The 26,388-nt window shown below is 56.3% G+C and overlaps 3 protein-coding genes and 1 long non-coding RNA gene across 5 annotated transcripts; 2 read left to right on the top strand and 2 right to left on the bottom strand.

The window, feature by feature from the left end:
* Positions 1–5,637: 5,637 nt before the first annotated feature.
* On the bottom strand, positions 5,638–8,426 carry PROK1 (prokineticin 1). The gene is made up of 3 exons (XM_062013742.1): positions 8,355–8,426; positions 7,176–7,301; positions 5,638–6,061 (listed from the first exon to the last, which is right to left on the bottom strand). The coding sequence occupies exons 1-3, from the start codon at positions 8,424–8,426 to the stop codon at positions 5,942–5,944; spliced, it is 318 nt and encodes a 105-aa protein (XP_061869726.1). The 3' UTR covers positions 5,638–5,941.
* A 2,406-nt stretch (positions 8,427–10,832) lies between these two features.
* Positions 10,833–12,589, top strand: LAMTOR5 (late endosomal/lysosomal adaptor, MAPK and MTOR activator 5). The gene is made up of 4 exons (XM_062013620.1): positions 10,833–10,931; positions 11,065–11,126; positions 11,484–11,601; positions 12,238–12,589. Exons 1-4 carry the CDS (start codon positions 10,897–10,899, stop codon positions 12,296–12,298), a joined length of 276 nt encoding a protein of 91 aa, XP_061869604.1. The 5' UTR covers positions 10,833–10,896; the 3' UTR covers positions 12,299–12,589.
* Positions 12,590–13,524: 935 nt separating this feature from the next.
* SLC16A4 (solute carrier family 16 member 4) lies at positions 13,525–25,511 on the top strand. 2 transcript variants are annotated; one of them, XM_062013362.1, is made up of 9 exons: positions 13,525–13,712; positions 14,206–14,306; positions 15,608–15,740; positions 16,457–16,600; positions 17,455–17,616; positions 18,248–18,778; positions 19,966–20,177; positions 21,023–21,116; positions 25,176–25,511. In XM_062013362.1, exons 1-9 carry the CDS (start codon positions 13,697–13,699, stop codon positions 25,328–25,330), a joined length of 1,548 nt encoding a protein of 515 aa, XP_061869346.1. In that variant the 5' UTR covers positions 13,525–13,696; the 3' UTR covers positions 25,331–25,511. The 2 variants fall into 2 exon arrangements, with proteins under 2 accessions (XP_061869346.1, XP_061869347.1); XM_062013363.1 differs by lacking the exon at positions 16,457–16,600.
* LOC133627526 (uncharacterized) lies at positions 19,357–25,958 on the bottom strand. Its single transcript, XR_009820262.1, has 3 exons — positions 25,711–25,958; positions 22,959–24,859; positions 19,357–20,174 (listed from the first exon to the last, which is right to left on the bottom strand). It is a non-coding gene; the product is annotated as an uncharacterized LOC133627526 (long non-coding RNA).
* Positions 25,959–26,388: the final 430 nt, after the last annotated feature.

Here is a 26,388-nt window from a genome sequence, read left to right as displayed (position 1 = left end):
CGCTCTGGGGGCTGCAAAGGGCCCCCGACCCCTGCACGCCCTCACCCATCTGCTTCTCGTGCAAACCAAACCCGCTGCTGCTGCTGCTTTGGGTTGGGTTTTGTTTGGGGTTGTTTTCTAGACCTTTTTCAGTCTCTCACATCCTGTGGCTGGTCAAATAAACACCACCTTTCTTATCTCTCTTCCCTGCCCGGCACTCTGCTTGTTTTTGCTGGTGCTCAGCTGCTTGAGCGAGGTGGCAGAGCAGGATTCTCCTCACAGAGCTTCCCCCACTTCATGGAGGGGGGGAAAGGGCAAAATGATGTTCCTGTGTGACCTGACCAAGGTGGGAGCTGCTCCTGCAGGGGCTGGGACTGGACGAGCTCTGAAGGTCCCTTGCAGCCCCACTCTTCAATGATTCCCTGCTGGGAAGTGCAGGTCCCTTCCAGCCCCACTCTTCCATCACTCTCTGCTGGGAAGTGCAGGTCCCTTCCAGCCCCACTCTTCTGTCACTCTCTGCTGGGAAGTGCAGGTCCCTTCCAGCCCCACTCTTCCATCACTCTCTGCTGGGAAGTGCAGGTCCCTTCCAGCCCCACTCTTCTATCACTCTCTGCTGGGAAGTGCAGGTCCCTTCCAGCCCCACTCTTCTATCACTCTCTGCTGGGAAGTGCAGGTCCCTTCCAGCCCCACTCTTCTGTCACTCTCTGCTGGGAAGTGCTTTGCTCAGCTGCCCACGAATGGAGCTGGATCCAGCTCCCTGCTTTATCCATTTTCAGTAGTTTCTCCCCACCCACTGCTCAGGATCTGAGGCCTCACTGACTCATGGAACCCCAGCATGGGTGGGGGTTGGAAGGGACCCCTAGAGATGCCCCAGCCCAACCCCCTGCTAAAGCAGGTCCAATTAAATCAGGTCCCACACAACACAACTCCCCCAGCTGAGGCTGCTCTGGCTGAAAAACAAGCTGTCAAACCCCCCTGGAAGCTGTGTCTCTAACTGAACGAGCTCCCTGGGCCCCCTGCCTAAGGAAGGTGGTTGGCACAGCTGGGGGAGCACTGAGGGATGGGAACAAGCCAGCAGGGGATTAGGAGGAGATGGTCCCTGCTCACAGTGGCACTGCCACCAAGGGAGGTCCAGGGCACCACGACTCGGTGCTCACCAGGGTTTCTGATGGAAACCACTGCTCTGAGAGAGGGAAGGGGATTCCTCCTGCAGCAAATGCTCCTCTCAAGGGCTACCTGATGGGCTAATGCCCCTGGGAATGAGCCCCCACGACCTTGTAGCTTTTATTGTCCCTTATGCTGCCCCAAAGGGAGCACAGAGCGATGAGGGCTGGTGGTTCCTGGCAGCTCATCACTCTGTAAGATGCCACTTCTGGTTTTCTGTAACATGCACATTTCCATCAGCATTTCCCACAGAGGAACCTGCAGCAGATCATTTGGCCTCTCTCTGTCTCTCTCTCTGTCTGTCTCATACCAGCAGGTTTCCTTCCTACAGCAACATTTTGTTCCAGTTTCCCTGTTTCCCTTGGCTGCCTTTTGAGCTGTTTTGCCTTTTTGTTTTGCTGTTCCTGCCTCCATGCAGCCCCCAGCTGCTCCTGCACTGGCTCAGCTGCCTTCACAGCCCACAGCTGCTGGGCTGGCTGGCTCATCCAAAGGCTCGTCACACCACGAGCCAACATCTCTGCTGGCCAGTCTCATTCACAAAGGAGCTGGGAAATATTGAACCATGGGGTTTGGGGTTTTTTCTCTGATGGGAACTGAGAGTTGGGGTGTGCTGGGATTTTCCTCAAGGCACAAATGCTGCAGCCCAGCAGCTCTGCTGCACAGCTCATGCTGGCTCTGGCCCTGGCAGTTGGTATTTTGGCTGGTGGAGGGTGTTTTTGTGGACTGTGTTTCTGCAGAGACACCCCAGGGAGGCTGATCTGGGATAACACCAGCACAGCTCTGCCAGGGCAGGTTTTTCCCCTCTGGGCCAAACCTCCCTTTTCACCTGCTCTCTCTGGTTTCTTCCTTCCACCTTCCTCATTAACTGTACCACTCTCCAGCCAAGCCCTGATGAGCCAGTCTGTCGTGTCCTGGAGCTCACAGGCTGAATTCCCACCTGGAAGTTTGTACTGCCACAGAAAAACACAAAAGGGAGAAGGCAGGAGCCCCCTTGGGTTTATTAGCAAGGTATCCTGGCTGCTTTTTATCCCTGGAGCAAGTCAGAACCTGTGACCACATGTGAACTATTTGCCAAGCAGGAGCGTGTGTGTCCACTTCTGAGCTGAGGTTCCCAGCAAGCCCTGGAGCATCCTTTTGCCCCCACACAGGTGTCTCTGCTCTTCCCCAATGCACTTGAGCACAGCTTGGGCTCTGCAGCCACGAGATGGCACTCCAGGACAGACATTCCCTGCACACAGACAATCCCGACACGTGTTTTCCCACTCTCTAATTCAGGCTTGGAAGCTTTGAGCTGGTTGGTTCCTTTGTGCAAGCGGCTGAGGGAAGGCCATGGGGATGCTGAGGTGGAGGAAGCCCACTGCAGGCATTTGTCACCCCGGGAGTGTTCAGGAGCTCTTGGTCCTGTCCTGGGCAAGGACAAGTCTTTCCTCTCCCTGTTCCCACTGTCTGAGAGCACAGCTTCAGCCCTGTAATGCTCATTGCCATTGATACTGCCACTGGGATGGTCACAGACTCGTTTGGGTTGGAAAAGCTCTTGAAGCTCCTGCAGTCTCATCCCTCCCCTCACCCTGCCCAGCCCAGCACTGACCCACAGCCTCAGCACCTCAGCCCCACGCCTTTGGGATCCCTCCAGGGCTGGGCACTGCCCCAGCTCCCTGGGCAGCCTGGCACAGGGGCTGACACCCCTCTCAGGGAAACAGTTCTGACTCACCTCCAGTCTCAACCCCCCCTGGGGAAACTTGAGCCCATTTCCTCCTGTCCTCCTGCTGCAGGGATGGGTGCTGTGTTTCTGCAGTGGAACTGGCCCTTGAGGTAGGGGAAAGCAGAAATTGATCATTATTTCTTCATTAGAAGGAAGGGAACCAGCTGAAATAGTTTCCCTGATTTGTACTGGAGTGGGGAAGGGCTGGGGCTGGGCTCTGGTGGTCAAAAAGGCTCCAAGGCACATGCTGGTTTGGTCTCAGACATGAGCTGAAGACAGATTTGAAGTGAGGGGAGCCCTGGAGATGCAGCACAGATCCATTTCCCGGGAGAAAAACCCTCACTGCAGGCCAGAGAATAAATGGAAAAGTAGAAAATAATAAATAACACAAATATAGCAGCAGTAGCATCACTAAATCATCTCTGAAGTGGCTGTAAACAACAGCAGCAGCAGCAGCAGTGATGTATGGCATGGTTAATGTAATATAAAGATATAAAACTGATGAGATCTGGTCACAGAATCATTTTGGTTGGTAAAAGCCTTTAAGCTGATGGAGTCCAAACCCTCCCCTCACTGCCAAACCCCCCACTACACCAACCTCAACCCAGTTATGGCCCTCAGCACCTCACCTGTGCATCTCTCAGTGCCTCTAGGACCAAGGACTCCCCCATCTCCCTGGGCAGCCTGTTCTAATGCTTAATAACCCTCTTGGTGGGAAAGTTCTTGCCCATCTCCAACCTAAACCTCCCCTGCAGCAAATTAAGGTCGTTTCCTCTTGTCCTGTAGCTCATTACTGCTGCAGGGGCAGCACATGGCACTGGGAGAGACATTTGGGCTGGGAGCAAAGGTTTGTGCCTGGTGTAGAAGTGGGGTGGGCTCAATGTGTATCTTAGTGGGGGAAATTCCTTCTAAATTAACCCTAAAAAATAAGATCAGGATGGAAATAGAGAATGGAATTAGAATAGAAGTGAAGGGAGAGGAGAGGAGAGGAGAGGAGAGGAGAGGAGAGGAGAGGAGAGGAGAGGAGAGGAGAGGAGAGGAGAGGAGAGGAGAGGAGAGGAGAGGAGAGGAGAGGAGAGGAGAGGAGCCTCCAGATTTGCTGGGTTTTTCTCCCCTAAAATCACATCAAAAGTAGCTTAAAGTAATATTTTTTTTCTGCTGAAGCCATGCAGGGGCACAGCCCCAGTGAGAGCACAGGAGAGGGGAGCAAGGACAGGCACCTGCTCAGGAACAGCCTGCTCCTGCAGTGGGGATGTCCCTGATGCCCAAATGGAGCGATTTCCCACTAAATGGTCACCTCCTGCAGCTGAATGCCATGAGGAGAGCAGCAATTCCCACCCCTCAGCCCTGGGGACTCCTCCCTGCAATGGGAAGGGAGGTTGGGAAGCAGCTGGTCTGGGGGTTTCATTTCTTTTTGTGTTTCCCACTGGGCAGGTGTCTAAAAAGCAAGTGAAGAAACCTCCTCCCCTTTCTGCAGGTTTCTGAGCTGGTGGGAAGGCCAGGAGCAGCCCATGAACTGAGGCAGCTCAATCACAGAAACCCAAAGCAGGGAACTGTCCATTTTTTAACAGTTTTATGAAACATTGTGCTTTTCCCCCTGACTTTTCCCCCTCTGTGTATTGCTCTGGCATCCCTTTGTCCTTGGCAACCCACAGTGTGTCAAGCAATGGGGACCACAAAAACCTCCCCAGCACAGGCCTCCTCCCTGGCAGATGAAAAGCACCACATGTGAAATAAACCCCTAAATCACATCAGCCCAAGCACTGCAGTGGTTTATTGTCAATGAGTTTACAACATTCTTTGGGGAAGGAACAAGTGCAGGGAAGCTTTCACTCAGCATCAAACACCAGATCTGAATCACTTTACTCTCTGTGACAACACAACCAGCCTTTGGGGGTCTTTAGAGATAGAAAGGCTTGCTGCTATAGCACCAAAACCCACCAAGCCCCAGCAAAGACTGAGGCCCCAGAGCACAGGAGAGTTCCAGGGCCCCCAGCAGCAAACCTCAAGGGCTTTCCAGGAGCAGCTCTACATTTGCTTTCTCTTTATTCCCAGGAGCAGCTCTTTGCTTTGTTTGTTTGGATTTATTCTCCCTGGGCATTGCTGGAGGGAGCAGGAGAGAAGCTCAAGTGATACATCAGCTTTTTTTCCCCCACAATGTGTTTTTAAGGGGAGAACTCAAAGCAAATTGACAGAACTTGGAGCTCAAACACAAGGAGAGGCTCCCAAACCTCACACAGTGCCTGAACCCCAGGCAGATGCTGAGGCTGGAAAACATTCTCCTGCTTCCCAAAGCCCCACATGTGCCCTTCAGCCTCTGCCACACACATGGCATTGCTCCAACTTTGGGAAAACCCATTTCTTAAATCCCCATGGCTATCTGAGATCCTTTTGACTGCCAGCTAGATCAGCCCATCCCTCACCAGCTCCAAGTGCTGCTCCCAGGAACAAACAGGCTGACAAGACCTGACCAGGCAGGATCACAAGGGGAAGAAGTGGTTTATCCAGTAGGAATTGCAGGGAAACTGATGAAACTCCCACAAAGGGAAGTTTCTGCCCCTCTGATTTGTTTTTCCTCAGACACGACTGAACCATGGGAAAATGGCTTCAAGTGAGGGCTCCAGCAGCACCCTGGGCTCAGCCCTGCTGCTGCTTCAGCTCATAAAGTGATGCTGCTCATCCCCACCCCCCAGTTTTACCGTGAAGGATAAAAACCACGGGAGGAAGCTCTTGGCTGCTGGGTGCTCAGCATCTCACTCTTCCCAAGTCCTATCACCCTTGATTTTGATGGTATGAACTCAAGGAGGGAGGTGAAAGCTGCCTGGTGGCATCCAACACATACAGACACCACCTTGGGACTTTGAGCCACTCCTCTGCAAGGGATGCTGGAGCTGAGTCCTGCTCCAGGCTGGGGCTGGGCTTTGCTAAGCCAAGTGTCAGAGCAGCTTGACCTGACCATGCCTCAGCTTCCTCTCATAACATTTAGCTCATAACAACGCGGTCCAGCCTGGAAAAGCACTGCTAAGGTTGCCTGCGGCTGCGTGGAGGGCAGGAGACGGCTGCTGGGGGCTGACATGGAGAGACAGAAGCATCGCCCTAGAAATCGATGTTTTTGAAGTTGCCGGAGCAGCGGTAGCGACCGTCCAGGAACCGGGAGCAGCTGAGGCTGGGCAGACACGGGCACGTGTGGTGCTGGCGCTTCCCCGAGAAAGGGACCTGCAGGGAGACACGAGAGATGCGGGAGAAGCGTGGGGAGGGCATCAGGGCTCCGCCACGACCAAACCCCCATCAAAGAGTGCGAGAGCTCCGGGCAAATCCCCGCCTCTTCTCAGGGGTTTAACGGGGATAAACCTGAAATTAGGTTTTGATCCCTCTGAAGCCCTTTCGCTCCTTCCTCGTGCGAGCAGGAGCCGCAGCAGCAGCATTAAATCTCACGGACACCGTGTGAAATCGATCCGGGAGCGGGGAGCGGCTCGGTCCCGGGGGCGAGGATGCTGCCGCTAAATCCCGCGGGCGGGGGAACGGCGGCTGCGGGACCCGGGGCTGATCCGGCTGCGGGACCCGGGACTGAGCCCGGCTGCGGGACCCGGGGCTGATCCGGCTGCGGGACCCGGGACTGATCCGGCTGCGGGACCCGGGGCTGATCCGGCTGCGGGACCCGGGGCTGAGCCCCACTGCGGGACCCGGGACTGAGCCCGGCTGCGGGACCCGGCGCTGAGCCCGGCTGCGGGACCCGGCGCTGAGCCCGGCTGCGGGACCCGGCGCTGAGCCCGGCTGCGGGACCCGGCGCTGAGCCCGGCTGCGGGACCCGGGGCTGAGCCCGGCTGCGGGACCCGGCGCTGAGCCCGGCTGCGGGACCCGGGACTGATCCGGCTGCGGGACCCGGGGCTGAGCCCCACTGCGGGACCCGGGACTGAGCCCGGCTGCGGGACCCGGGGCTGAGCCCGGCTGCGGGACCCGGCGCTGAGCCCGGCTGCGGGACCCGGCGCTGATCCGGCTGCGGGACCCGGGGCTGAGCCCGGCTGCGGGACCCGGCACTGATCCGGCTGCGGGACCCGGGGCTGATCCGGCTGCGGCTTTTCCGCGCTCAGCACAGCATTTAGGGCTCCGTTTGGAGCAGCGCGGCTTGTGTTTGGCTCTAAATGACTGCACCAGGCTCCGAGACGAGCTCTGCAGCACCCACGGGGCATCCCGAGGACGCGGAGAACCCGAATCCACCCCCCGACACCATCCCAGGGCTCTAATGGAGCTTTTCTGCATCGAGCTCGCTGCCCTTTCGCCGGTCCCTGCGCCCTCCCCCCGTCCCAGCCCGGGGCATCCCCCCCGGTACCTTGTGGCTGGAGGGGTGACAGTCGTCGCCGTCCCGGCCCAGGGGGATGCAGACGCGCAGTCCCCGCAGCCACAGGCTGACGGCGCAGCAGGTCCCGGCGCCGCACTGCAGGTCCCGCTCACAGGCCTGGGGACAGCGACCGGGGTGGCTCAGCGTGACCAGCCTGGGAAAACGTCACTAACTCTCTTCTTGGGGAGGCCAGTGGAGAAATCAGGCCAAGCCAAGCTGCTGGGTGCAACCCCTTGGTGGGGATTTGAGGGAGAAGGGGGTTTCATTCCCAGGTCTGATGTGCTGGGTTAAGCTGGAGAGGGTTTGGGCAGGGCACAGGCTGGATTGGGGATGCTGGAGCTTCACAGAATCCCCAAATGGTGGGGGCTGGAAGGGCCCTGCAGAGCTGCTCCAGCCCCAGCCCCTGCTACAGCAGGTTCCCCTGGCTCAGGGGCACAGGAACGTGTCCAGGTGGGGTTGGAAACCTCCTGAGAAGGAGCCTCCACACCCTCCCTGGGCAGCCTGGGCCAGGGCTCCCTCCCCTCAGCACCAAAGGACTTGCTCCTCCTGTGCCAGTGGAACTGTTTGTGTTCCAGCTGATGTCCATCACCCCTTGTCCTGTCACTGGGCACCTTCAGCACCAAGCAGGTCCCATTTTGCTCCCCAGGCTGTGCTGGCCATCACTTGAGCAACTCATTGCATCCCTGACTCCTTCTCTGACTCATTTTCCTGACTTTGGGCTGACAGCACAAGAAGAACTGATGGGACTCGCCCAACACAACAGGGGAGCATCATCCTCTGCATCCTGCCATTCCCCCTGCCCTCTTTTCATAGTTTCTCTGAATCTGGGAGAGAGAGAAAGAACCTGTGGTGCTTGAGCCTTTGTCTCAGCTGAGAACATGCTCTGGGGGACATGCATAAGGCTAAATTATCTATTTCCTGCTGGCAAACTTCCTAAAATGCCCTGTTTGCCTTGGTGCTGGCCCTGGGAAGCAGAAAGAGCAGCTGACCCGTGTGGGAGAGGCTGGAACAGCACCCACGTGCTGGAGGAACAATCAGATGGGGAGGGGAACCCCAAGCAAACCAAATCACCCCAAAGCAAACAGCAAAAGGCACTGCTTCTGGCCTGACCTCCCAAAATAACGTCAACAACGCCCATCTGCCCGGCTGGGGGAGGGGAGTGACACTTACCCCGGTGATGACGGCACAGGGGCAGGAGCTGACGAGCAGCAGGAAGCAGAGGGTTTGCAGGAGGTGGCTCATGGTCTCAGGGCAGGAGCTGCCTCCCTGCAGTGCTCAACTCTGCAGCAGCCTCTCACCTCCAGCCCTATATAAACCCCTTCCAGCTCCACCACCTTGGGCTATTCCCCCCCCACCTCCATGATCTCAGAAGCAGATGAGACCTGAATCCCTAATGGTGGCAGAGAAATATTCACAAACCACCGAGGAAGGGAAAAAAAGCCCCAACCCTCCCAGCTCTGCCACCCACAGCCAGCACCCAGCGTGATTTTTCAGCTGAGCCAACACAGCTGGACTTCCCAAGCACACCTCTGTACCCATCTTTATCCCTGACAGGTGAACTCAGGAATTGAGTTAGCAATTTGTGATCATTTAGCTAAAAGAAAACACCAGAATGAAGTTGGGGCTGTTCTCAGCACAATGTGTGATAATGGGGCTCTGTGATAAATGTCCTGCAGGAACTGAGACCTGCCTGCATTTATTTGTGAGAATAAAAGGCAGCAGAGGGTGGGGGATAATATCTTCCCTCAGAGTGTGTTTGAATCTGAATGTAATGTGCAAATGTGTTGATTTATGGTTTGAAATATATCCCCCATGGCTCCAAGTGCATCTCCTGGGAGCTCAGGGGAATGAGACCAGGGCTTTGCTGAAGTGATGAGGGAGGCAGGAAAAGCTGCTTTTTTATTTGTTCATGCTGGGAGGATGCAGGAGACAACACCCCAACGTGCCCAGGGCTGGGGGACCCCACAGCCACATGGATCAGATGAGAGAGAGGCGAGAGGTCTCTGCAGCCTTTGTGATGTGACATCCCCTGGAGCTGGGGCTGTTCATCAGCCCCTCCTCATCCTCTGCAGCCTCTTTGGGAGTCCAGTCCAATCAAACAAATAAAACACCACCCCCCCTACCTCCATTAAAGCTGTCCCTCCCTTCTGTGGCCAGTGCATCATCCTGAGCTCCCATGGTCCAGCCTGGACTCACCCAGAACCTTCCAGAGCCCACAGCCGTGCTGGCCAGGGCCCTGCAAGCAGAGACTGTGGCTCAGACCCTTTGCACAACAAGGGCAGGAAATAAAACACTTTGTTTTCCTCCCAAAATGAAGCTGAGTTTCCAACTGACCAAGCAAACAGGATTTTCCCAGCCCTGTAGAATCAGGCTCCTCACCTAACGACTTGTTTAGTCCCTTCTGCCGTTTCCCCCGAAGCAATAAACATCCCTAAGCCTGATTGTGGGGCTGCTCCCTGCCAGATCTGATCCACAGGGGTAAATTAGGGACTGGAAGCAGACAAGGGGCTCAGCCCCAGAGAGAAAACACGGCCTGAGGTGATGGGCTGTGGTGTGCAATATGGGTTTGATCAGAGGCATGCAGCCTTTCTGTTGAGTTTCTTTTGTAGAGTATCAGTCCCCTGCTAAATCAGCTACTTAATTAGTTAAAAATAGCCCTGGCATTTCCCTGCCCCGAGCCCAGCTCCTCTTTTGATGTGGCAGCTGTTCTGCTGCTCCACTAAAGTTTCCTCCACCTGGGCTTGAATTAATTAATCCCAACCCTCCCCAAAACCCAGCAGAAGCGCTGCAGGCAGGGAGGGTTTAGGAGAGGCTGCTTTGGGGAGGTTTCCTTGAGAAGATGCTGTTGGGTTGGGGGTTGCAGCCCCTGCCTGGCTTTCATGGGCCACAATTGTATTTCTGCCCCGTGTTGCTGTCCAGGGGCGAGGGGAGAAAAGAGCTCAGAAAAGGCAAGAGTGCAGGGTGTGATCCAGCGCTGGGCAGGGGACGGAGTTCCCAGCTCAACCGAAGGGAAAGCAAAATGCGCGGAGAAGCCGCGGGAGACGCCGCTTCACCTCCCCGGGCCCATCAATCGCATTTTCATTTCCCAGCGTGACAAGCCGCGATCCATCGGGAGCTGCCGCCGTTAATCACCTCCCACCCTGAGTCACCTCCCACCATCCATCACCTCCCACCCTCCGTCACCTCCCGACGGCAGCCGGGCCGGGGCTGCGGGCGGAGAACAGGCTGAGCATCACTTGTGCACCCCAAACCCGCGGGGTCAGGGAATCCCCAGATGCTGGGGGCTGGAAGGGCCCTGCAGAGCTGCTCCAGCCCCTGCTCCAGCAGCTTCCCCTGGCTCAGGGGCACAGGAACGTGTCCAGCTGGGGTTGGAAACCTCCTGAGAAGGAGCCTCCACACCCTCCCTGGGCAGCCTGGGCCAGGGCTCCCTCACCTCAGCACCAAAGGAGCTTCTCCTGGTGTTTAAGGGCAGCTTTTCCGTGCCCCAGCTGATGCCCATCAGCCCTTGTCTTGTCACGGGGCACCGCGCTCAGCAGCATCTCTGCATCCTCCCGGGGTATCCCCTGGGCTCCTCCGGGCTCCAGCCGCGCGGGCGCTTTCGCGCACCGAGGCCTTTTGGCCCAGCGGAGCCACCGTCTGCGCGGGTCACGTGGGTGACGCCGTTGCCAGGCGCGGGCGAGAAAGGGCGGAAGCGCGGCCGGGTCGCGGCGCCATGGAGGGGACGCTGGAGCAGCACCTGGAGGACACGTACGGAGCGGGAGCGGCCCCGGGAGCGGCCTCAGGAGCGGCCTCGGGAGCGGGAGCGGCCCCGGCGCTGAGGGGGAGGCGGGGGGCGGCGCCGGGCCTCGCCGCCGCTCACGGCCGCTGTCTCGCCCCGCAGCATGAAGAGCCCGTCCGTGGTGGGCGTCCTGTGCACCGACTCGCAGGGGCTCAACCTGGGCTGTGAGTACCGGGGGGAACCGGGCCCTGCCCCTCCGGGCCCCGCGAGGCGTCCCGGGGACGGCGCAGCAGCCGCGGCCCGGCCCGGCCCGATCCCCGTTCGGGGGTACGAGGCCTCGTCCCGGCCGCCGCGCTATGAAAGCGCCGCGCTGTGCCGTGCCGCAGCCTCTGGGTGTCCGCGGGGCCTCCTCGGCACCCCCTCGGCGTCCCGGCAGCCCCGGGGCCCAGCTCTCCCTGCCGCTGAACTGGGGCGTTGAGGGCAACGGCTCGTCAGGAGTGAAACGGGCCGGGCCGGAGCGGCGCGCACACGCAGCCCGTGCTGCCGGGGCTGCCGGGGCTCAGCGCGTCTCCCCGCCGCAGGCCGGGGCACGCTGTCGGATGAGCACGCCGGGGTGATCTCGGTGCTGGCGCAGCAGGCGGCCAGGCTGACGGCCGATCCCACCGACACGCCCGTCGTGTGCCTGGAGTCCGACAGCGGGTGAGTTCCAGCCCCGCAGCTCCCTCCCCTCCTTGCCCTTCCCCGGGGCTTCGGCCCCTCCTCACAGGCAAAGCCCCACAGCAGCAGCGCTTCTGCTTTGGAGAGCTGCAACTGTACAAGTTCCTGTGAAACACCAGGAGAAGCTCCTTTGGTGCTGAGGGGAGGGAGCCCTGGCCCAGGCTGCCCAGGGAGGGTGTGGAGGCTCCTTCTCAGGAGGTTTCCAACCCCACCTGGACACGTTCCTGTGCCCCTGAGCCAGGGGAACCTGCTGTAACAGGGGCTGGAGCAGCTCTACAGGGCCCTTCCAGCCCCCACCATTTGGGGGTTCTATGACCTCAAAGAGCAGGGGCTGGAGCAGCAGTAGGAATCCCTTCAGGGGCTGCTGGTTACTGCAGCTCTGTGCTGCTTCACTTGGGATCCTCATGGGTAACAAAGGCCACGCTGTAGCCAGTCAGTGTGGTTGGCAAAGACTGTTCCAGCCCTCTCCCTGGTAGGGGGCAGAAGAGATGCAGCGACTGAGGGGGTGTAGAGCAGAGCTGGGGTGCTGCAGCCAGCACTGAGCAATAGCCCTGTCCTGTTCCCAGCCAGGGCAGCTCCTCTCCACTGTTCTAAACTGCCTCAGCACTTGTGTTCCAGGAATATCATGATCCAGAAGCACGACAGCATCACCGTGGCAGTGCACAAGCTGGCATCCTGACCCCGGGGAACCTCTGCAGCTCCACTCCCACCTCCAGCCTGGCTCCTCCTCCCTGGACAACCCCTTTCCTCTGCAGCTCCAGCACAGAAGGTGGTTGCAGTACCGTGGGCTGCAGCCTCTCCCTCTCCACTTAACAGCTCCTGTGCAGCTCTCAAGAGTCTCCAACTCACATTTTAGCACTTGTACTGCTGAGGATGAAACGTGGGTCACTCAGCTCCTGTACTGATCAGACACTATGGTGTGTGTGTGGCTTTACTTGTTGGATAAACCAATAAATGACATGCAAAACAACCCCCCTCACCTTTGCCTCTCTGTGCTCTGGCTGTGAAAGCTGCCCTTGGCTTTGCCTTGTTTCCCAACCATGTGAAGGAGCTTCTGCCAGTCCCTTCATCAGCATTTCTCTGGGCAGTGCACACAGCCTGGCATTCCTGCAGCTCCTCCAGCAGAAAAGCTACAAACACTTCCTGAGGAATTTCTCCCAGGAGTTAACCTCTAGTTAAACATTCTGGGCCTGAGTTACTCACTTACTGCCCCTTGGAGTGAAGGTCAGGTCTGTTGGTGCTGCTCCCTGTGTGAGCTGTCCATGGGTGCTGGCAACACCCTCACAAATTCAGGCATTTGTGAAGGCTTCAGGGAAACAAACCCTGCAACAAGGCTCCTTCCCTGAGAACCTGCCCCAGCAGCTGCTTCTGTGTGTCTCACAGCTCCAAGTGCAGATGCTGCTGCCCCCAGCCCTTCAACCACCCTCCCTGCAAAAACCACTCCAGTGAAATAAAAGCTTAATGCACATAGCAAAGGCCTCAGTAGAGGGAAAGCTCCTCTGGTAGAGCCTGGGCTGCTCTGGGGGCTGCAGCAGGGGCTGCTCTGCCGAGGGAAGGGAGCAGAGCTCCCCACCACCAGCTTCATCCCACCTCAGGAATGGTGATGGGAGTGCCAGAAACAGGGAGAAGCCCGAGGCTGCATTTCCCTGGGACTTGGTGCAGCTGAGGATGAGGATGATGAGGATGATGATGTGAGATGAGGTGCAAACCCAAAAGCTTTGCAGGCTGAGCCCTGGCTGAGGCAGCTTCCCCGGCTGAGCTGCAGCCCACCATTGCCACCTACTGCTCGGCTCCACGCCTGGCAAGAGCCGCAGCCCTCGCAGCCTCCCCTCCGCGTTCCTCCCGGCAGGGTTTGAGGTCGGCGAGCGCCGGGTTTCCTGCTCCCGGCTGGGGAAGGGGAGGGACTCTGTGCCCGGCGAGCTGCGCTCAGCCGCCGGCTCCGGCAGGCGCCGTCCCGTCCCCGCTGGAGGCACAAGGAGCAGGTTTTGGGGGTGCCAAGGCAGGAAGGGGGGATTTGGTCTCTGGAGCAGATGAGGAGCCGATCCCCGTGTGCCAGCCCCGGGCAGGACGTGGCAGCATGTGGCAGCACCGCGGTAAGGACCAGACCCGGCTGCGCCCCGGGCAGGATCCTGCCCCTGCCAGAGGCGTGGGCCGGGGGGAGAGGATGGCAGGGAGCTGAGCAGAGCAGGATGGGGCCGGGAGAGCTTCCAGGGACAGCCCCACCATGGAGGCACACGGGGATTCCCCGACTGGCAGCACAAACCAACCTGAGCCTGCCCTGAGCAGCACCGAGGGGCTTCTGACCCCAAACCCTCAGTGCCTGGGTGCCCTCAGGAACTTGGTGGGAAAGAGAAAGGATTTGAAGCTGTCTGCAGGCAGAGACAAGGTGCTGCTCCACATCTGCTGGCAAAAACCTTGCTGCGAGCTTCACCCACCCTCCCCAGCTGAACGCAGCAGCCTGGTGCCCTCCTCACCAACAGCCAGGGGGGAAAGGGCTCAGAGGCAGCTGATGCCTCCCTGAACAGCTTTTTAACTGGAACAGCAACAGAACAAGGTGACAAAGTGTCCTCAAATTCTCATTGGCAGGAGAAAGGAAGGAGGAAGAGCTGGAGGGAGCCGCCAAGAGCCCAGACACCAAAGCTGCTGGCGCAGGGTGGGCTTGGGGAGTGGTGTTTCACTTCTTCCTGGTAAGCAGAGAACAAACCCAACCAAACCCTCCTGCAGCTGGGGCACATGGAAAGGCCTGAGTCTCCCTCCCAGGGAGCAGAGGCCAGGCCAGGCTGAGCCCATGGAGTGAAGGGCAGAAAGCAACTGTCCATAGAGTCCAACCATCACCCAGCTCTGCCAGGCCCAGCATGGACCCAGCCCCTAAGTGCCACTGGTGCAGAGCTCTGGGATCCCTCCAGGGCTGGGCACTGCCCCAGCTCCCTGGGCAGCCTGGCACAGGGGCTCACACCCCTCTCAGGGAAACAGTTCTGCCTCAGCTCCAATCTCAACCTCCCCTGGGGCAACTTGAGCCCATTGCCTCTTGTATGGTTCATTCCTGGGGAGAAGAGACCGACCCCTACCTCAGGCTCCTCTTCTCCAGGCTCAACACCCCCATTCCCTCGGCCCCTCCCCAGCCCCCTTGTGCTCCAGCCCCTTCCCCAGCTCTGGCCACACTGCAGCCCCTCAGTGTCCTTCTTGTAGTGAAGGGCCCAAAACTGAACTGCAGCCCAGAGCCAAAAATCAGCTTGCAATGACTTTTCCCTACTCCAACACACCACAGCTGAGCTGCCAGATCTCAAAGGGGTGTCTTATACCTTCAGTAACAGTACTGAGGTCCCATCTCGGGACACACACTCTGTTGCTCTCTCCCATGAGGGCTGGGCAGCTCCACACCACTTACAGACACCGATTCTCCACGCCACAGGCTTCAGTGCCACACACCCCAACTTCTCACCAGGGATGGCATCCCCCAGCTAGGGGAAAAGGCTTTGCCCACTCCCACTCTACCCAGAGCAACTCACCAATCATTAACCAGCAGCTCCCAGCGAGGAGAGAGAGAGTTAAGATTGAGGACACCAAGTGTCCTTTGCCCCCATGGCCAGGCCAGGCCTGGGAACCTGCACTGGCTGGAGCCCATCCCTGCTTTGCTCAACGCCTCAGCAGCTCCCAGTGACTTCCTCAGTGCCCAGACCCATTCACATCATCTTGTTCAGCATCAAAACCAAAATAACTGAGTTCCACAACGCCAGGAGTTGGGCTCCAGGGTTACTTTGTCCCTTTCCTTTAGGAAAAGACAGTTTGCATGGGGTTGGGTTTTGGCTTGAGGGTCTGTTAAGATGCAACTGCAGAGTGGGCACCACAAGCCCACCCTGCTGACACTCCCCCAACACACCCCCAGCAGTTCAGGTGCCCCCAGGGTGTTCCTCCCACAGCAACTCACCTACACAGCAAAAGCAGAAAGGAAAAGCTTTTCCCTCACTTCTGTCTGCTTCCAACTCAGGTCAATGTGCTTGTGATGGGGATGCTCAAGACCTTTGGGATCTTCTTCGTGGCTTTCCGGGAGGAGGTGGGCGGCTCCTCGGAGCAGGTCAGCTGGATCGGCTCCACCATGTCCTCCCTGCGCTTCCTGGGGGGTGAGTTGGCACCTGGGGCTTTGGGGCAGCACTTCAGCCTCCAGCCCATGGGTTGTGATGGCAGAAGCACTGAGGATGCTCTGCAGATGCTGTTTCCATCCCAGACTGCTGCAGGGCTGGTACCCACACGTGTCTGAGCCCGAGGATGGGGATTGTGTGTCACAGAAACACTGAATCACTCTGGTTGGAAAAGCCCCTGAAGCTGCTGCAGTCCCAGCACTGACCCACAGCCCTCAGCACCTCAGCTCTGGGATCCCTCCAGGGCTGGGCACTGCCCCAGCTCCCTGGGCAGCCTGGCACAGGGCTGACACCCCTCTCAGGGAAACAGTTCTGCCTCAGCTCCAGCCTCAACCTCCCCTGGGCCAACTTGAGGCCGTTTCCTCTTGCCCTTTACCCCCTAACACCCATGTTCTTGCCTCCCAGCAAGCCAGCTGCTGAACAACCAGTGGCCCCTGAGCATGGTGTGCATTAGGCACTGGGCTCAGGACCTCTGAAAGTTTGGCCTTTGACTTCTTCCCCTCCCCTGAGCCCCAAGACAAGGGCTCTCAGCTGCACATTAACCCATCCCGAGTGTCTTGTCCACCCAACTCCCCCAGAAGGTGGCACATGGAGCCCTTCCTGGGCCATGAGATGAACAACCCCAGTGGAAGTCCCCCCACTCCCCCAGGCAGCATTTGCACCTCTCAGCCTGACCCTGTCCCTCCTGTCTCCTCCAGCCCCGCTGGTGTCTGTGCTGTGCAGGAGGTTGGGCGAGCGGCCGATCTCCGTCCTCGGGGCCGGGCTGGTGGCAGGGGGCTGCCTGCTCAGCACCCAGGCCAGCAGCATCCCCTTCCTCTGCATCTCCATGGGCCTCCTCCTGGGTGAGCAGCAGCCCCTCAGTCAGGCACAGACCTCTCATACAATCCCAGCATAGGGGGGCTGGAAGGGCCCTGCAGAGCTGCCCCAGCCCCTGCTACAGCAGGTTCCCCTGGCTCAGGGGGCACAGGAACGTGTCCAGGGGGGGTTGGGAATCCCCTGAGAAGGAGACAAATCCCCTCAGAGCAGCTCCACTGTGGGGACAATGAGCTTGGGTTGGCATGACTTGGAGCCCCTAAAGCTCACACTGTGAAGCAGCCACTTCTTGGGGCACAGCCACTTTCCCTGGGCACAGCCACCTTCCTTGGGGCACAAACCTCCTCCTTGGGGAACAGCCACCTTCCCTGGGCACAGCCACCTCCTTGGGGAACAGCCACCTCCTTGGGGCACTGCCACCTTCCCTGGGCACAGCCACCTTCCCTGGGCACAGCCACCTCCTTGGGGCACAGCCACCTCCTTGGGGCACAAACCTCCTCCTTGGGCACAGCCACCTTCCCTGGGCACAGCCACCTCCTTGGGGCACAGCCACCTCCTTGGGGCACAAACCTCCTCCTTGGAGCACAAACCTCCTCCTTGGGGCACAAACCTCCTCCTTGGGCACAGCCACCTTCCCTGGGCACAGCCACCTCCTTGGGGAACAGCCACCTCTTTGGGGCACAAACCTCCTCCTTGGGGCACAAACCTCCTCCTTGGAGCACAGCCACCTTCCCTGGGCACAGCCTCCTCCTTGGGGAACAGCCACCTTCCCTGGGCACAGCCTCCTCCTTGGGGAACAGCCACCTCCTTGGGGCACTGCCACCTTCCCTGGGCACAGCCACCTTCCCTGGGCACAGCCACCTCCTTTGTCCTCCTCTCACAGGGCTGGGGTTCTCGTGCCTGTACCAGGCAGCCGCGGTGATGATGGCCAAGCGCTGCGGGCCCCGCCTGGCCTTCTGCAACGCCATCGCCCGCTCGGGCATGGGCCTGACCTTCCTGCTCGCGCCCTTCACACAGCTCCTCATCCAGTCCTACGGCTGGCAAGGTGAGACTGGCACCCCTGAGCTCCCCCTCAGCAGCTCTCAGAGGCTGGCTGGGCAGGATAAGAGGCTCTTTGTAAGAATTAACCTTGCAGGCACCGAGCTCTGCCTGTTCTGGGACAGCCTGGGGACAGGCTGCTAATGACGAAACACAGTTGTCAAGTCAGTGCCAAAGCAGAGACCTGAGAAAGCAAAACTGAAAATCCCTACTTTGCACTGCTTCAGGCCATCTTGAAGGTCCCTCACACAGAGTCATTGGGGCTGGAAAAGCCCCTGAAGCTGCTGCAGCCCCAGCCCTGCCCTCACCCTGCCCAGCCCAGCACTGACCCACAGCCCTCAGCACCTCAGCCCCACGGCTTTGGGATCCCTGCAGGGCTGGGCACTCCCCCAGCTCCACATGTAATGAGGGAAAACAAACCCAACTCCCATCTTCCAGAGGTAGCTCTGGATTTGTTCCCTGCATCACAGCCAGAGGGGCTTCCAGAGAGCAAACCAGGAATGAAAGCTCCTGTAAGCCACGTCCTCCTTACAGAGCTCTCCCCTTGTTCAATGCAAGCTACACCCTGTTCTGCACAGATCATTCCCTTCTGCTCCTTCTTGCCCACACCAAGAATGACATCTTCTCTCTTCCCTCAGGTGCTCTGCTCATTTTTGGAGGCATCATGCTGAACCTTGTGCCTTCCAGCATGCTGCTGTGGCCCGTCAGCACTCAGCCTCCTCCCGGCTCCCCTGCGACGAAGCAACACCGTGGGTCTCTGACAGCAAAGAAGGATCCAGAAGCCCTTGAGGGATGCTCAGGTGAAACCACTCACAGGGAGACCCAGCTTCCCAGTGCACAGGAGCTTCCCAGCACAGAGGGACCCCTGAGGTCCCATGGCAGAGATGTGTGTGGTTTGGAAAGGCTCGAGAAACCCTCCAGGGCCAGCAGCTCGCCACCAACAGCCCCTGAGGCCAAGGAAAGCTACAAACCCCTTCCCCTGAGCAAGAAAGAACATTCACAGCCTCTCCTGGACTTCTCCCCACTGAAGGATCCCATATTCTTCATTTTCACCTGGTCTTTTCTGTTCAGCCACTTGGCCTACTTCGTGCCCATCTTCCACCTGGTAGCAAGAGCCAAGACACTGGGCATAAGCAGCATGGATGCCTCTTACCTCATTGCAGTGGCTGGTAGGCAAAAGTCCTCTTTAAACCCATTTATAATTACAATGATACCAAAACAGGAAAGAAAAGCAGCACAAATCTTGCCAAGAAATAGTCCTACATATGTCCTAGCATAACTCTTCATGGCAGAGGTTTAGCTCACAGCCCTTTACCCCCTCATGTAAATATAGTGTCGCCTTCTGTACTCGTACAAAGTCACTCTCACATGGTGGGTGGTTCTCTCAACCTAAGCTAGAAGATCCCCCATCCTCACTGCACCAAACACACACAAGCTTCCTATTACATAGGTGCTATTTGTCTTCCCACCACCATCCCTGCTTCCCTCAAACCCACAGGAATGCAGGGCCACTCAGTGCTCAGAGCCCCTGTTTGAGCCAGGGATGTGTGCAGAGAGAAAAACCCAGTACAGGGGAGGAAGAAAAAACCCCACACCATTCACTTGGATCTGGCCACTTGGATTTGGCACATTCACCTCCAAGAGAGGGGAAAAGCAACCCACAACCCCCCAGAAACCAAACCCATGCCTGATTATAAGTAGGGATTAAAGTCACAGGGGGTAAGAAAGCAGCTCCAGCCTCAGCATCATTCAGTATTTTATTGTACAAAAATAACTTCTCCTTCCACACTGCTGTATAACCTTTAGAAATGCTGCTTGCTGTCAAGGCACCTCGAAGCAGACAGCAGCAATTGACCTGACATTTGATTTCAGAGGCAGGGGGACACAGTGGTCAGCAGGATCTGAGCTGCCAGTGAGCACTGCCCTGCCCTTCATAAAAACACAGAGAAGTGGAAAAGCTCAATATTGAAACTCTGCTGAGCCTTAAGTAAGAAAAGCTGGGCTTTCTGTCCTCCTTTAGCAACACTTCCATCTCCTGAGCATATGAACATCCTGCTTTTCCTCAAGCTCATCTGCCCTGTTTTCACTGAAGGGCATGTCAGTGCTTTCCCCTGAGTGCACAGCCCTAAACTGAGCTTTCACAGAGCACTCTGGGGCACTCACAGGCACTTGGCAAGAGCAGGTAAAGAAATAAAAGTCCACAGGCTGAAGGTGCCTGGAACTGCCAGCCCTGCTGGTCACTCCTCACAGCCAGTGGCAGCTGGGGCTGGGATGTGTCAGAGCAACACAGTGCAAAGCAGCAAACAAGTAGCAAAAGAAAGTGTCTGAGGCTGCAGTGAAGTCCTCTTGCCCCCAGGCATCACAGAGATGGTCAGCCAGCTGCTCTCGGGCTGGGTTGCCGACAAGAACTGGACCAAGAAGTATCACTACCATGTGACTTACCTTGTCCTCAGTGGCATCACCAACCTGCTCTGTCCTCTGGCCACCACCTTCCCCCTGCTCATGACCTACACCGTGGCCTTTGCTGTTTTCTCTGGTGGGTTCATGGCTCTGGTCCTCCCTGTGCTGGTGAGTAGGAGATTTCATTAGAAAACACAGCAGGTGGCACTTCCAACAGATTCCAAAATCCCCCCACACCCCTTGGCAAAGCTGAACTCCCCTGGGCTGTGGCAGCCCTGTGAGAGGAGGGCTCCTCCCTCCAGGCTGAATCTCAGACTCAGAAGGTCATTCTGGTTGCAAAAGCCCTTGAAGCTGCTGCAGCCCCAGCCCTGCCCTCACCCTGCCCAGCCCAGCACTGACCCACAGCCCTCAGCACCTCAGCCCCACAGCTTTGGGATCCCTCCAGGGCTGGGCATCCCCTGGAAACAGTTCTGCTTCAGCCCCAACCTCAACCTCCCCTAGGGCAACTGGAGCCCCTTTCCTCTCGTTACTGGGGAACAGAGCCCAACCCCCAGCTCCCTGCAGCCTCCTGTCAGGGAGTGTCAGAGAGTGCTGCTGTCTCCCCTCAGCCTCCTCTTCTCCAGGCTCAACACCCCCATTCCCTCAGTCCCTCCCTAGCACCCTTGTGCTCCAGCCCCTCAGTGTCCTTCTTGTAGTGAGAGCCCCAAATGCCCCTCCAGTGAGCCACTGGAGACCCCCAAATCTCTTCTCCATGGAGGCATGATCACAATTTGGCATTTCTGGCATTCTTGGCAGCATTACTAGTTTCAGGAGATGCCCAAGCAGCTGGGAGGCAGGAAAAGCACCTCAGTAATTTCCATGTTGGCTTTAAGGAAGAGATTCCAGGCTGGATCAGACCTAGAGCTGCCAAGTCCTTTCCAAACCACAGCTGAAGAGGAAACACAACCAACTCTCTTGTTCCTGTGCATTGACATGGGCCCCTCCCATAACCATGCCTTTGGTTTTACCAACAGGTAGATCTGGTGGGTGTTGAGAAACTCCACAGCTACCTGGGGTTTGCTTCCTTCTTTGCTGGGATAACAGCTGTGGGAGGACCTCCTCTAGCAGGTAACAACCATGTTATGTACAGCATATGCCCTCTGCAGACATGCAGTGTTAAAACATGCTCCTGCTTCACTTACCTCAGCACCCCAGGATGGTTCTTCAGCCCAAGTGGGGGGGAAAAAACCCAAATAAGAGTATTGCAGCAATTTACCCCAAATCCCAGATGGGATGGGAATGGTTGGAAGGGCTGCAGGACTCTGCACTTGCCCCAGGCACCCATTATCCTCACACACAAGCAAGAGTTTGCTCATGGATTTGCCAAACCCAACTAGCAGTTGGGGAAATAACTGCATGGAAAAGAGAAGGCTAATCCCCCCTGCAAGCTTTAACCCTGAGCACAGCAGAACAACCACACTACCATGGGTTGTACCCCCAAGAGAGCATCATAACACTGAACTTGGAACACAGGGACTGGAGGGGAGGCAAGGAGAGGAAAGTAAAGCAAGGACAGGCTCAGCAGCAGTCCCACCAAGCAGAGGCACTGAAACATCAGGGGAGTCTCAGTAATCTCTTGTTTTGAAGGAGATTACACAGCTCAGTCACGAGAGCTCCTGGGCACAAAGATAAGCCTTTCCTCTTCTCTCCCTGCCAGCAAACCAAAGCAGTTGTGAGTATCTGGCAGAGTTAAAGCCCTTGGAGTCTCCAGTCTCTGCTTATGAGCCAGGGACTTCTCCTCCAAACATCCAGGCCAGAAAAAAGCTTTTCCTTTCCCTGATGACCCTTTAGCCACACCCTGAGCTGGAAACAAGGTCTGAGCTCTTCCTGGGCCCTCACCATGCAAACAAACTAGAAAAAGCTGCAAGGTAAAGCATCAGAGTGAACAATGTCCTGTCACTCACCCAGCAAATGCATCCTGAAGGAAACCTGGCAACTTGCTCTCCCACTGTTGCTTCCTGCCCTCTGCCATCAGCTGCCCAAGCCTGCACAGGCACTTTGCTCAAAGCTGCCAAGGAGTCTGTAAACACCAGCTCTGTGGAAAAGTCTGAGGTGCTGCAGGTGTGTGAAATAACTGATTTCCCTCATCAGTGTTCCTAGGCTGGCAAAACTCTGTATGTGGGGGCAGCTTTGAGCAAGGGAAGTGTTTCAGTGCCAGGGTGCTTTACCCTGTCACCGTGACACATCACCTACACTGGCCAAGGCCTCTTCTGCTGATACAAGATCTATGTCCACCAGAAGGAAATCCCTGTCCAACCACCACAGTAAATTCCTCACCAGTCACATACAGTATGAGAAGAGCTAAGGAACTTGGCCAGCTCTTCCCCATGCATCACAGCACTTACACCTTCACAGGCTTCCTATTTCTCTTTGCTCACTGGAAGCAATTTGCTTTCTGGAGGTGCTCACCACTCACCATCTGAGCACCTCTGCATTCTGTAAAGCAAGCAGGTTTCCAGCAAAAAGCCTTCCACAGAAATCAGTCTTCTTCATACCAGTGGCATAAATAAAAGGCAAATAAAGCCAAGAAGCAAAACCTGGCTGATCCATCTCCCCGTGGGCAGAGCGAGAGGGAGACGTTCAGAGTTCAGGATCTAGGTTTGTGATCCAAGATCATTTCTCTTCCCATACAGCTGTGTTAATCATGGAAACCCAGTATGGCCAGAAGCTACTGATTAACTCCCAAGTGTCCAAAAGCATCTGCTCCTTGCAGGGTCCAGAAAAAGACTGAACTGCTGTGTGAGACCCTGGGGTTCTGTGCCTCTGCCTGCTGCTGACTCCCCAAAACCCTGACTTAGGAATCACAGTGTTAGCAAACTCCAAGGCATAATGAGCACCACAAAGGTTAAAAATGCTTCTTTTGCATAGCAGAACAAAGCCTATTTGCAATGCAACAGGAAAGTGACTTACCTGCAAATCTGTTTAACTAAAAGCACTTAAATCTGTAGGCAGCCAGCCCAACCAAAAGCTGGAGGTGAAGAGTTTGAAGAGGCTCTTTCACAGCTCCTCAGCCACCAGCACTGCTGGGTGCTCCTGCTGTGCTGGAAAAACCTCAAACCCAAAACAGAACAAGACACAACAAACGTTATTTTGGCAGCTGCAAGAAAGCTAGGGGGAAAAAAAGAGAGTAGGTTTTATTTTAGTGAGGCAGTATAAATCATTAACCCCATGTGCAAGAGCAACACAGAGCACATCACCAGTTACAAACCAGCAACCAGCACACAAACAGCAGCCCCAGGAAATCTGGGTGGTGAAAGGGGAGGGGATGGAGTCATTACAAAGCTTTGCTGGCACGTGCATTTAGATGCTCTCACCTGAATTTGACATGCATCTTCAAACTAGTCATTGCTACTCTGGGCAGCAGGAATAAACCAAACCCCTGATTGCAGAGCAGCAGCTCGGTTTCAACAGCCTGATCACAGCCTGTGCATGAGCATGTGCCATGGATATTTAGCTTGGACCACTCAGGTGTCAGAGAATTACCAGCATTGCTTACAAAACTGCTGCATTGCTGGAGGCTGCATATCATGAGCTTCTAATTCAGCTTTCTGCAGCAGGAGTGATTTCTTTTTTAGGACGAGGAGTGGGGGCACAGACACTGTGGGTGCTTTGAAAGGCTGGGGTGGGATGCAGCAGAAGGTGATTGCTGTGTGAGGAGGTAATGCTGCTCTTTCAGCACCAGGCAGGGCTTATAGAAACAAAACAAAACAAAACCAGAAGGACACTGAAAAAATCATGTGAATAAACCTGAGCTGCAGAGCTGGAGCCCTCTGTCCTGTCCCCCTTACAAATGAGCACGTTAGCAGCCCTCCTCCTGGCCAGATCCCACAGACTTTCAGAGAGCAAAAACAGATCCCACCTTGGAGAATGAATCTGCAACAACATCAGGGTCATGGGAGAGCCACCCACACTCCCAGGTCCAGCACCATGGGATCCCCTTTCCTGCAGCCAGCTCCTGTGCTGCAGCTCACGCAGCACCCAGGGAAACAACGAGCTGCAGCTCCCTGGGAAAGGCACAAGGTCGAGCAAAGCAGCCCACAGCCTCTCCTCTGCTTTATAAACCCCTCCTGCAGCTGTGGAAATGTAGAGCAAGGACAATGTCAGTATCTCTGGCTTGTCACCCGTCCCCAGGTGTTACCAGCCCTGTTTCCTTCCCGGCCAGAGCCGTGGCGCTCGCAGGGCCGGCGGCAGCATCGCTCCTGCACGGCTGACACTGGACTCTCTGGGGACTCTATTGTTTCCTTTCCTGGTTTTGAGAATCCCAAATTTGGGCCAGATGTGCCATTTGTGTAAACCATGCAAGTCCATGGATGCCACTGGAGGAATGGCATTTTATCTGGCTCAGCTGCCACCCACCTCAGGCTCCCGGCCGGCCCAGGCCAGACTGAGGGCTATAGTAAGGTTCTTCTTACCTGCAGCAGCAACTCCCATCACTTTGGATATTTTTGAGTCAGAGGACTTACCCACCTTTAAAATGATTCTCTAGACACAAGATGATATGCCAGAAGTAAACACTTCAAGGTCATTTTAAAAGGTGACCTTCCTCCTTGCACATTCCTGAGTCTCGATGCAATTTAGGGCTTTCCTTTTAAGTGCTGGCAAAGCTGCTTTGAAGCAAGTTCACATCAAACTCCTGGCTTGGGATCTCTCAGATTAGACAGGTTGCATTAAATTGGGCCTGTTCACAAGAAGGCAAAGCTGGAGCATCTGGAGTTTGCAACCCAGATGTTGCAAACACATGCAAGTCATCTCATTAGCCCGATGGGATCTTCCATCTGCTGCAGCAGCTCCTTTTGGCCCATTTATTGCAACTGGAAAAAAAGAAGTAGTAGTTAGGGGTTAAATTCAATCAAATTCAAAGCCATGTCCACTATGAGGATCAGGAGAGGTCAGCTCTGGGAGGAATGACCTATAAGTCTGCCTGTTATGCCAATGGCAACAGCCCCAACTGGCCAGGTAAAGGCTGCACAGCAGCAGGCACTGAGGAGTTAAGAGACTTGAAAGAAAATATCTGAGGGATTCTTAAGTGAGAACACACATCCTTTGCTTCCCACCCACCTCCCCAAAGAGGGTTATTTTTCAGTGAGAAAAATCCAACAGCTTTAATAGCAATCTCTTCTCCTGCAGGGTGGCTGTATGACTACACCCAGACATATGCCTGCTCTTTCCTCTTCGCTGGAGCCTGTGCTCTCATCTCACCTATCTCTTTCTTCTTTGAGCCTTTGGCCCAGAAATGGAAGCTAAAAAAAAGCAACCTGAACAACAGCCCCAAGCTTGGCTGAAGCCATTCTGCAGGGGAAGGTTGAAAGGATGGTCTTTACTTGCTTCCATGCTCGGGAGGCGACTGCCAGCACAGCCACAAACAGCCACCGTCATTAACAGAGGGATTTGTAGATGACAGATTCACAGCTTGTATATCTAGCTGGTTTTCCTTCATGTGTGATTAAAGCCATCTAAGAAATACACAGTGTAAAGCATTACTTGATGGGTAAAAATCCAGCCCAGGGCCTGAATGGACAGGGGCTGCACTTTGGCTTTGCTCCCGAGCCGTGCCTGTGACTCAGACTTAAGCCCCCACCCTCAGTCAAACAGCTCAGGGTTGGAGCCACAGAGCTGCCCCTCCAGCTTCCCCAGCCACTGCCAGACAGCAGAGCTGACTCACCTCTGGGGATGAGGCAGCCAAGGACCTCACAAGTGCCAAAGCACAGCAGGAGATTTTAGCCTGTTCTATTACCGTAGGAATCATTAGCCCCAGGGAGCGATGCAAAGGCAGAGAGAGCACAGAGACAAGGATTCAACTTCAGGAGGCTACAGAGAACAGCTGTTCCACAAAATCCTCTTTTGCAGCAAGAAGGATGCTGCACCATGTCCACTCCTCCCCCTGGGCCTGGTGTTATTTGTCACAGCACAGAGGACCTGCAAGCAAAACCAACTCTGGTTAAAGCCAGTCCCACAGCATCATCCCCATCTGTCAGACTCCCTCCCTTCTTCCCACCGTCCCAATCATCCCTGGCATTCAGTGCCCCTCTGGAGGCCACTTCCAGAGCCAGGCACCAATGCTGAGCCTGGATTCAACCAGTACCCCAGAGATTTCCTTTGGATGGCTGTAACACACCCCAGCCACTGCCACACAACCACCCAGCCACTGCCACACAACCACCGAGCCACTGCCATCTCCCCCTTGGTTGTTTTAATATTAAACCAACAAGAGAGCTGTTTCCCCTGTAGAAACACTCCCTCCAACTGTCAAATGTGTTATTTCAAGCATGAAATGAAGAGGTCTATATTAAATGAAAAGCTACAGAACATTACAGTGGTATAAAGGAGCTAAAACGTTGCC

The sequence above is a fragment of the Colius striatus genome, chromosome 22 (assembly GCF_028858725.1).
Source record: "Colius striatus isolate bColStr4 chromosome 22, bColStr4.1.hap1, whole genome shotgun sequence".
Classification (NCBI taxonomy): domain Eukaryota; kingdom Metazoa; phylum Chordata; class Aves; order Coliiformes; family Coliidae; genus Colius; species Colius striatus.
This window is presented reverse-complemented; position numbering and strand designations above follow the sequence as displayed.